The sequence below is a fragment of the Sebastes fasciatus genome, chromosome 1, assembly GCF_043250625.1.
Source record: "Sebastes fasciatus isolate fSebFas1 chromosome 1, fSebFas1.pri, whole genome shotgun sequence".
Taxonomy (NCBI): domain Eukaryota; kingdom Metazoa; phylum Chordata; class Actinopteri; order Perciformes; family Sebastidae; genus Sebastes; species Sebastes fasciatus.
Window position 1 is genome coordinate 36,930,972 of NC_133795.1, and position 10,427 is coordinate 36,941,398.

The following is a 10,427-nucleotide window of genomic DNA, read 5'->3' on the forward strand; positions in this document are numbered from 1 at the left end:
TGTAGTGTTTTGAAAAAAGTGTGTTTTAGAACTGCAATTTGAGTGTAAAGCAGGAATTGTGCTTGTAGTTTAGCAGAATTGGTTCAGGGGGTTGGTGCATGAGTTACATGTTGTGGTCATTGTGTGTCAAGTACCAGTATTTGTGTGTAAACAATTGAGAAAAACTGTAATAACAAGCCGACCACCTCACGGTACCGCCAGCTGTGAGCTGTGATCTGTTTTTAAAGTCAGGCACCTTGGTGGAGGTCTGCGCTCTCCGAGTGCCATTCTAGTGTTTATTGTCAAAATGTACATGTTCAGCACTGCGGTTGTTTTTAAAACGTGCTGAGAGAGAGAGATAAAAAATTATAAAATGATGGATAGTGACCTTTCATTCATTCCAGGGTCAAAAACAGGAAGAATGTGAAATGCCATAAACCTAAGATGGTAAAAGGTGAGGGTCAACCCAGACCTACACACTACCAAGACCTACACACTACCAAGACCAAGACCTACACACTACCAAGACCTACACACTACCAAGACCTACACACTACCCAGACCTACACACTACCAAGACCAAGACCTACACACTACCAAGACCTACACACTACCCAGACCTACACACTACCAAGACCAAGACCTACACACTACCAAGACCTACACACTACCAAGACCTACACACTACCAAGACCAAGACCTACACACTACCAAGACCTACACACTACCCAGACACCCTAAAGACACCTTAATAATTAAAGACACAGATGTGAGTTCTTTTTTTGTTATCAAGTTTCCTCTATAAAACCTCCCTGGTCAAGACCTGTACAGCATCACTTGGGGTAATACAATATATTGTATTAACAAGTTTAGATTCAAGGAAAGACAGAGGTTCTGTAGGACATCTGAAACTCAAATGTATCCACCAGTTTTAGTCGTCATCAGGCTGACAACCCACAGTAGTCATCATGGTAAAAAAGTGTTATTAAGTTTCTCAAAGTCTGGTGTTTTATGGAGAAAAAAAGCCTGAACTACAGGCTATATAATCTACTATTATTGTAGATTTGTTAAAAAGAAAAAGTAGTAGGAAGAAATTCCCCAAACTTCCAGTTATCTAACAGCATTTTAAGCATGGGCTTTTTTCTTTGCTCAGATAATGAAACGAAGAAGCTCTTTCACCCCAACAGATATGTGTTTGAGGCTTTGGAGCTCTGAACAAACTGGAAAAGGAGAACACTACATAGACTTGACTCTTTCTATGTTGTTGTCTTTAGTCAAAGAGTGTTAAACTGAATCAAAAACCAACATCTCTGCCGACACCAACGTCAAACAGACGCGAGTGTCAGAAACAACTTTATATACAGCTTTGCCAGACACACACACACACACACACACACACACACACACACACACACACACACACACACACACACACACACACACACACACACACACACCGTCTGGTGATCCACCTCATTGTGGCTCTTGTAATGCATCTTACACAAAAATCCAAGAGATTTGATCAATACACACTTTAAATCAATCTCATGTATTGCAACGAACAAAATAAAAGCACATAAAGAAAGAGATGTAAATATGTAAAGAAAGAGATGTAGAGTCCATGTGGCAAGACGGTTTCGTTCATGTATCCAAAACAGTTTAAAAAGCCATAAATCCACAACAGTTGTTGTGTTTAAAGCTGCATGATACGGTTTGAATGAAGAACAAACAATGGTCCCGTTTGTGTGCTCTCCAGGTTGCTCAGAGAATCACCAAAGCACCACAGCTGTGGTTATACAGAGGAGACAACAAGCCCAGTGAAAATAAAACGTTCTGAACACGGTCTAGAAACAAGTGTTGAGCGTATCGTCAGAGGAATAATACGAGCTGAAGTGGAGAAAAAGAGCGTTCTTCTATCAGTATGTGGGGAAAGAAGTTGGAATTTGTATTCAATATATGAACTTGTGATTGTGTTCAATAACTATGATAACAAAATCCTCATGTCACAACTAATAAGTTATGTTACCTTTTAGTTTTAATCTTTCTTTAGATTGTTTTTAAACAGAGACTGACTGACTCTAAACATGAACACTGGACTTTGTGGTGTTTCAGGAGGAAAACTGCCTCAGTTATTCTCTCCTAGTCACATTTACTCCATCAGCTTTGTATGATACCCTGGAAAAAAGACAAGCAAAGACTTAGTTCATTCTTGTTTATTGATTATAGAAACCTTCAGTTTGTTCACACATCCCATCAGTAAAGTCTGCTAAATGACTCTTGTTCAGTGATTTCACGTACAGATTCATTTTCATCCACACAATCAGTTTGTTTGAGCAGAATCTCAGCGATGTAACAGAGAATAATGATTTCCTTATTGATTATGATCATGATAATTACAGTTTCATTAAACATCTTAGGATCTCGTTTGTACGTCGATCTGGACGACAACATTTAGTCTGCCCAACAAATAAATGTGATTCTAGATATCTTTACAAAAAGTGGTGAGAACAGAATATCTATGATAAGAAATAAATCACTAGACCTTCCTTTAAGACCCGTGCAGTGGAAGAGAAACAACAACACACACACACACACACACACACACACACACACACACACACACACACACACACACACACATATATATATACATATATATACAAATATTCATCAGACATTTAGAGCACAGAGAAGTTTACAAAGTAGAGCCCATAATGTTTGATTGACAGCTGATCTCTGTGCAGTGAAGACATGAAAAGAACAAGACTCAGTCTAAAGCGAGTATCTGTCTGGACCGTATCTGGTCAGGATGTGAATTTGTGGCTAAATTGTTACACAAATAATCAGTGGTCATGTCTATCATGTTTTATGAACAGGTTTTTCCACTTATATCTTAATGTTTGATTGAAAGACAACTTATAATGATCAAATTGCATTCAGTAATAGTAAATGGTGACATTTACTAGTCAGTATATTATACATTTTATACAAGGTGTAAATGTATCATCATGACATACAGTCTGCAGGTTACAAGTATTTCAGCTTTTTATTAAAGCATGTGTATCTAAAGCATTCATCATATAAGTGGTGTGTAACAATATATACATACTTACAAAGTTGACGTCATCACTGATGTTGTTGCTGCCGTGTTTATTCCTAGATGGAGTGTTAATGGAGCAGCTACAATGTTAGCATAGCCTGGCACTGATCGATCCGGACTCCGTTCAGAAAACAAGCATTTTAAAAGTTGTTTGCTTGCTGTGTTGCGGACAGACCTGACAAAGCATGAATTCACTCTTTTTACAAATCAACATCATAATGTCGTTATTTCGGCATCATTTTGATCCGTTTATTGATATTAAATCACAGCACAGTGTGTTTATTTTGGGTTCATACCGCAGTAGCGACGTGTGGCTTGCTAATGTGCTTCCTGCTTGGTGTGAATGCACGGTGGTAACACAATACGAAGCACAACGTAACGTAACTTAAACTACTATAAACAATAGCACATGCACAACAACAGCACGATGTAATGATTCAATGAACCGCTGACACAATCCCCAGAAAACATAAACACTGAACTGTTCTCCAGCTTTTCATTTAGAAAGAGCAACAACCAATGAGGAACCTGCAACAGTCGCTGATGAATCCTGTAACTTCATCACTCAGTCAGTCAGTCAGTGACACACTTTAGTGTTTGTAGGGCTGGTCCTCTGCGGTCCAGACACAAATCAGCTCTGCAGCAACAATGATGGACACCAGAGAAGTTTAAGAGTTAAAACACTGAATTTAACCCTTAAATGACTTCTGTCTATTTCAGTTTACACAACTCAGCAGTGTCATCATAATCATAAAGATAAAGTCCAGCATAGAGAGGCTCAGTGAATGTGGTCTGGACTCTGTGGAGGAGAGTCATGGTTTCAGAGACGCTGTAGAAGGACAGAATACCTGCACTGTGATCCAGGTACACTCCTACTCTGGAGGACGGAGGACCTGAGACGGGGGTTTGGACTTTGTTGTACAAAAATATATAACTGTCTTGTTTACAATCTAACGCCCAAGATTTATCATTGAATCCAAACAAACGTTCATACCACCCCTCTGCTCTGCTGATACTCTTGTATGCGACTGCTACATGAACTCCTGCCCCTCTCCTCTCCACCTCCCAGTAACAACGTCCAGTCAGACTCTCTCTACTCAGGACCTGAGGCCATTCAGTGAATCTGTCTGGGTGACTAGAATAAGACTGTTGTTGTATCATAAATGTTGCTTTTCTGTTCCCCTCAGATAATAACAGCTGTGTGTGTGCTGTGTTTGGATCCAGTGTGATTTCTCGTGAATATTTTAAGAACCCAGCTCTGGTCTTGGGCTCTGGTTGTGACAGTAAAACATCCACTTCAGTCACTGTCTGTGAGACGTTTGTCCATTTCTCTCTCAGAACGTCCTGTAGTTTATCTCTGACTTCTGACACAGCCGCCGTCACGTCCTCAAAGTAGCTCAGAGGACGGATATTGATGCTGGATGTAGATTCAGTGAGTGGTGACAGTGAGGGGTAGTTAAGAAGAAACTGGTTGTGATCCTCTGTGTGTGACAGCAGCTTCATCTCAGCGTCTCTCCTCTTCAGCTCAGTGATCTCCTGCTCCAGCTTCTCCTGAAGCTCTTTGACTCGACTCACTTCACTTTCCTGCTGGGATCTGACCTGCTGCTTCACATCACAGCTTCTTTTCTCCATGAGACGGATCAGCTCGGTGAAGATCTTCTCACTGTCCTCCACTGCTTTATCAGCGGAGCGATTGACAGCCTCCACCTCCTGTTGGAGCAGCTTCACATCTTTCTCTCTGTCCTGGATCCTCTGCTGGATGTTGAGTCGACTCACCTCCAGCTCTCTCTGCCTCTCGGTCCTTTCCGCTGCAGCTGAGACGGTGTCGTGGCCTTTATGTTCATCCACAGAGCAGAGATAACAGATACACTGCTGATCAGTACGACAGAACATCTTCATCACCTCGTCGTGACGAGAGCAGATGTTCTCCTGGAGCTTCTTGGAGGGCTCCACCAGCTTGTGTTTCTTTAACGGAGCCACATCATAATGAGGCTGGAGGTGTTTCTCACAGTAAGAGGCCAGACACACCAGACAGGACTTGAAGGCTTTCAGTTTCCTCCCAGTGCAGACATCACAGGCCACATCTTCAGGTCCAGCATAGCAGTGATCAGCAGGAGCAGCTTGGAGTCCAGTCTTCTTCAGTTCCTCCACTAAAACTGCTAACATGGTGTTTTTCAGCAGGACAGGCCTCGGTGTGAAGGTCTGCCTACACTGAGGGCAGCTGTAGATCTTCTTCTCATCCTCTCCATCCCAGAAGCTTTTAATACAGTTCATGCAGTAGCTGTGTCCACAGGAAGTAGTCACCGGATCCTTCAGTAGATCCAGACAGATCGAACAAGAGAATGACTCTCTCTCCAGCTGAACTCCTTTCTGCGCCATTTCACCTCTCAGTAGCAACGACTGTCTGAGTTTCACTTCCTGAGAACCGACACTAGTTTGAGCTCTGATGTAATCATCATGTGTTATGTTGGTTACACCCACCTTCAAACTGTCGATCTGAAGGGGAGGGAACAAGGAAATAAGAGGACCGAGTGTAGCAGTCTGTGTTTGAGAGCAGGAAGAGGAGGGAGGAGTTATCAAGCTATGAATCATTCCAGGACGAGGAGCAGCACGACTGACTACGTCCCAAATCACATACTTTTCCTTTTTCCTTCTAGTACACTGCAGCTGCCTTTACAAAGTACGTACAGTTGCATGCAGTATGAATACAATATATCTGCTGTGCAGAGGATTGTGGGTCAGAACAGCCAGAAAAGCATGCTGGCTTCCATACTGTAAAATGTGACCAGATGTAGTGGGACATCCTGGTATTTTTGGCACACTGCATTTGACATACTATGTATTGGGACATAAGAAATCTTTTTTTCTGTGATACTAAGTAGTATGGTAGAATGGGTTTTGGAACGCACAGTATGTTTCGTCATTTACAAACGGAGCCTCGGTTCAAACCTGCTCCACATTTGAAAACATTTCAGTTTTCAGCTGTAAAATATTTCTTGGCTCCTCAGGCTTTGGTGATGGCTCCACATTTCTCATAAACTCTCCCTCACCCGGGACAGGAACCCGGTGTGGGCAACGGACCCCTGTACGGGCAGCCGTTTACAGACAGGCTAGTGACACATCACACACACTCCTGAGGCTGCAGTGATTGTTTTTAAGAAAGCTCATAAGCCATTGTTTTACTGCTTCATTTTTCATTTTACATAAGAAAGTAGAGATAAGTAACCTAAGCAACTAGTGTAGTAATAATAATAATAATTTATATAACACTTGTCAAACTTAAGTACAAAGTTCTTTCCAGATTAAAAGATTTACAGAAAAGAAATGAAAATAAATCTAAATCTCATGTAACAGCGGGGCAGCTGAGCTGAAATATTCATAACAATTGTGCATTTTGCGATTAAAGCAACAGATTAGGCACAGATGTAGGGTTATATGTCACGAAAAGATATAGATATCGGGGCGCTGCCAATTCGGCCCCTGACGGACGCGGCAGCCATTTTCCAAAATGGCCACAAAATAGGTTTTCCAAAACGTTGCAGAAAACTGATTTTACGACTCTTGATGATTTCCAAGGTGCGTTCAAGCTGATGAGATCAGATGTCAGAAGATCACAGAAATTATTTTTTTACCTCCTCATTTTTTAAGTGTACTTTTTAAAAGCTTTTAACCTGAGAAAAACGTGAAAACCAAATAAAAGGAGCATGGTCACTTCAGGGTCAAACTTCACCCCCATGCCTTCATGGTAGAATGACGACCAATAAAGCAGTAAAACTGACGGAGGTAACGCTGGATACATTTCTTGGTCGCCAGTAACCTCTAATCACAGTTAAAGTGATGCTGAACTTTGGTAGAACTTTGGGTTGTATTGCTAGCAGTAAAACTGACAGAGATGACATGAGAGCTTTTTAGTTGGAGTAAGCACTTCAGGTTCATATGACAATGTTTTATTTTTGCAATGGCCTTCTAATCTGAGCAAAGGAGCTGATATTTGTCCGGTCTCTAACCTGTGACCAAGCTGACTTGGTTGAACTTATAAGGAAACTTAGATCAGTCTCCTGTTGAAATACAGGGTTAAAGAGACACACAAGCTTATCCACCACAGCAAGGTGCCAACTCCAGTAGGATTCATTATTTAGTTTTATTTTGTTGATATGCAATAGCACTTTAAAAACATGTATATACTATTGTATAACAGCAAACGCTGGCCGGGTTACGGCATGATACAAGAACTGAGGAAGCGGGTTGCTGGAGGCAAAGTTTGACCAAAAGAAATCCAATTAAATATTCCATTGCCATACTCCAGCACATTGTTTACACTTTGGGATCCACAAATTTGAATGTTTTGGACGTGATTAAAGTGCACACGTTGTTGGTTTGCTTGGTTTTGCGGAGCGTTTCAGACGGAGGGAGAATACAGATATATTCAGGCAGGCAGTATGAAAAATAATGTCGCATTGTCAGGGAAAACATAGGGTGGTTCCCCTGAACGTTTGTGAATGAGAGGATAGATGGACTGGTACCACGGGACATTTTAGAACATTTTCATATTTTTCGTAGGTCTTGTGCTGATCAGCCACCACACTCTAAGAAAAAACATCTGAAGAAAAACAGAAAATGTCCTGGAAGAAAATTACCAGGGGTCTCTTTTATAAAACAGTGTGTAGGATCCATACTAAAAATGTGCCAAAAAAAATCGGACTTATAAAACTGTGCGTACGCACACCTGCACGCAATGTTCAAGGAGTTTTTCTGACACAGAGATAGAGGTGTTTGTAGGTGAGGAGATCTCTGAACACTCGTTCCCTCCTGATTCTCTCATTCACGTCACGTAGTCCTCACAGTGACGGTATATCCACTAGCACCATGCAGCATGTTCCGAGTCTCACCGGTGTGTTTATATCTTTACAGCAATCAGACTGATCCATTCACTTAAAATGATCAAGACAATCAGTAATATCCCCCACCTGGATATAATTAGAAAAAAGGAAGTTTGACAGGTGTACACTATTTATTATTTATTATTTAAGTTTTTATAGTGAACTTGTCCTGCATTATGATTAGGACTGATAATGATAATGCTGATATGGAGAGTAACGATTGTGTGAGAGCTGTCACTGGCTTCATTTACACACTTTGTTAATTTACACTCTCTATACTGGTGAAGATGTGCTGGTTGGAGATGACTGGAGGAGGCAGAGTGTGTGGCGCAGCGCGGTGGCGCACTGGAGACAGTCTGATAGTTGCATCGGATAGCCATTTTCATTTTGTCTATATGTATACTGTATCTGTCCCTATCTAATAAACCATAAATAAATTAATAAGTCATGTCATTGTAACCCACCTGATGAATAAGTATACACTGGACTAGTATAACCTAGATTCGTAGAGAGGAATAATGAACAGGAATCGGACACCACAATGAGTAAGCAGAACACAGAATTAAGTTTAAGGGAAAATTATTGTATTGACACAGAATAAATTCACAATTACTGCCGACATTCAGTTTTGTTCAGTTTGAAATGTCTATTGAACTGGGTGCACCCTAAAAAATAAAAGTAATCCCCAAAATAAAATGTTCAGATCCAATTGTCTTTTGAGGTCCTTCCCCACAGTCCTACCACACTGACAGCAACGCAGATGAAAGTTGAAAGCGCTCCTCAATCCAGGTGCTCAGCACGGGTAGCTCGCCATCCCCCTCGTCAGGGAGAGATTCCAATCCAAATCCGGAGTTCAAGGGTATCCAGAAAACCTAGCCTGTGTAAAATAACACGGCTTATATAGCAATATATGCAAATCTAGCCAAGCTCTTAACTGTACAGTTTAATTTGATCAATATCAACATATAATACAACTTTTCAATGCTTAACCCATGAATGTAGGATAACTGTTGCATCACAATATTAACTTGCATCATAATATTAACATATGAAATATGTCAACCTCACTATTATTATAAACCACTCAATAGTAAAGTGTAAACAACACTATTAAATGACTATTTCATAATTGTGAACCCATTTGAGTTGTAGATTATTATGCAAACAACCTACAGTTTAAACATTAAATACTCACTATATGTGAATATTGTGAGTAAGGCAATGTGAATACTTTCCCTGTCACAACACTGACACCTTGCGTTGATGCACACAAGCAGCACAGGGATGAACAGAATCAAGCTAATCTCATAACCCATGAACTTCAGCTAAAGAATCCCTCTCTGTCCACACAATGTAAATAACACACACATATTACACACACATATTTCTTTCTGCCTCTATCACCAAAGAAATACAAAATATCATTTTAGAATACAGCTCAGTGGCAAAACATTTCGCTATGCCAGCTCACAGAGCATTTGACTCGTGTTGCCATGTGCGGCGGCTGCTTTAATGTTTGGAACGCACCGAGAAAAGAAAAGAATCAAACGATGCTCTCAGATGTTCTCAGGTCGCTTCAATAGGTGACGGAGCTCTTACTGGCTCATATATAGTTTTACTTCTCTCTGTTCAGTAGTATATCAAGTATAAGTAGTAATAATATCACTCTGTAAATCCGTCATACGTATAATGACATTTAATGTCTACATTCTGGCTTCAATTCATCTGCGTCTCCAGCTTCCCCTGCCTCGGTGCCTCCATAATATGCGTACGCACGGGTCAAAGTTTCCGTACCGGTGCGCACATTCTCCGTCAAGTTTGTTTTTATAGATCACAACTGTTGCGTGGGAAGTGGCGTACGCACATTTCAGGCCCCGTTTTGTGCGTACGCAACGGTTATAAATGAGACACCTGGGGCCTCATGTATAAAAGACTGCGCAGCTTTCACACTGGAAGATGGCGTACTCACAAAATTGGAAAAGTACGTACGCACAGAAATGTTCACATGTATAAAACCGTGCGTACGCCTGTTCCTGCGCACCTTTCCTTTATACATCCCAATTGACGTGAAATTGAGCGCAGCTGCACGTGCCACTTGGTCCGCCTTGTCTCCTCCCATTAATAACTATGCAAATGACTATAAACACGCTCCATGCTGTCACTTATTGTCCAAATAACAACGGCAAATCACGCTGGAAAAGGAACAAAAAAGAAGAATTTCACAGAGTGTGAAATTGAAGTGTTTGTTACTGAGGTGGAAGCTAGAAAACATATTTTATTTGATGGTCTTTCATCAGGAATCAGTAACAAACGCAACGTCTCCACAGCAGCTGACCGTGCGCTCCCGAAGGCTCCCGAAGGCTTCCGAAGGCGCACGGTCAGCTGCGCCCCGTGCCTCGGCTGCTGAGGGGCGCCGGTCTGGCCGCGTCCTCACTAAATATATACTATACGCTGTGCTGGAGTCACAG

The 10,427-nt window shown here is 41.3% G+C and overlaps 1 protein-coding gene across 1 annotated transcript; it reads right to left on the reverse strand.

The window, feature by feature from the left end:
- Positions 1-3,776: 3,776 nt before the first annotated feature.
- Positions 3,777-5,473, reverse strand: LOC141777749 (tripartite motif-containing protein 16-like). Its single transcript, XM_074652281.1, has one exon. It carries the CDS (start codon positions 5,456-5,458, stop codon positions 3,791-3,793), a length of 1,668 nt encoding a protein of 555 aa, XP_074508382.1. The 5' UTR covers positions 5,459-5,473; the 3' UTR covers positions 3,777-3,790.
- Between the last annotated feature and the right edge of the window lie 4,954 nt (positions 5,474-10,427).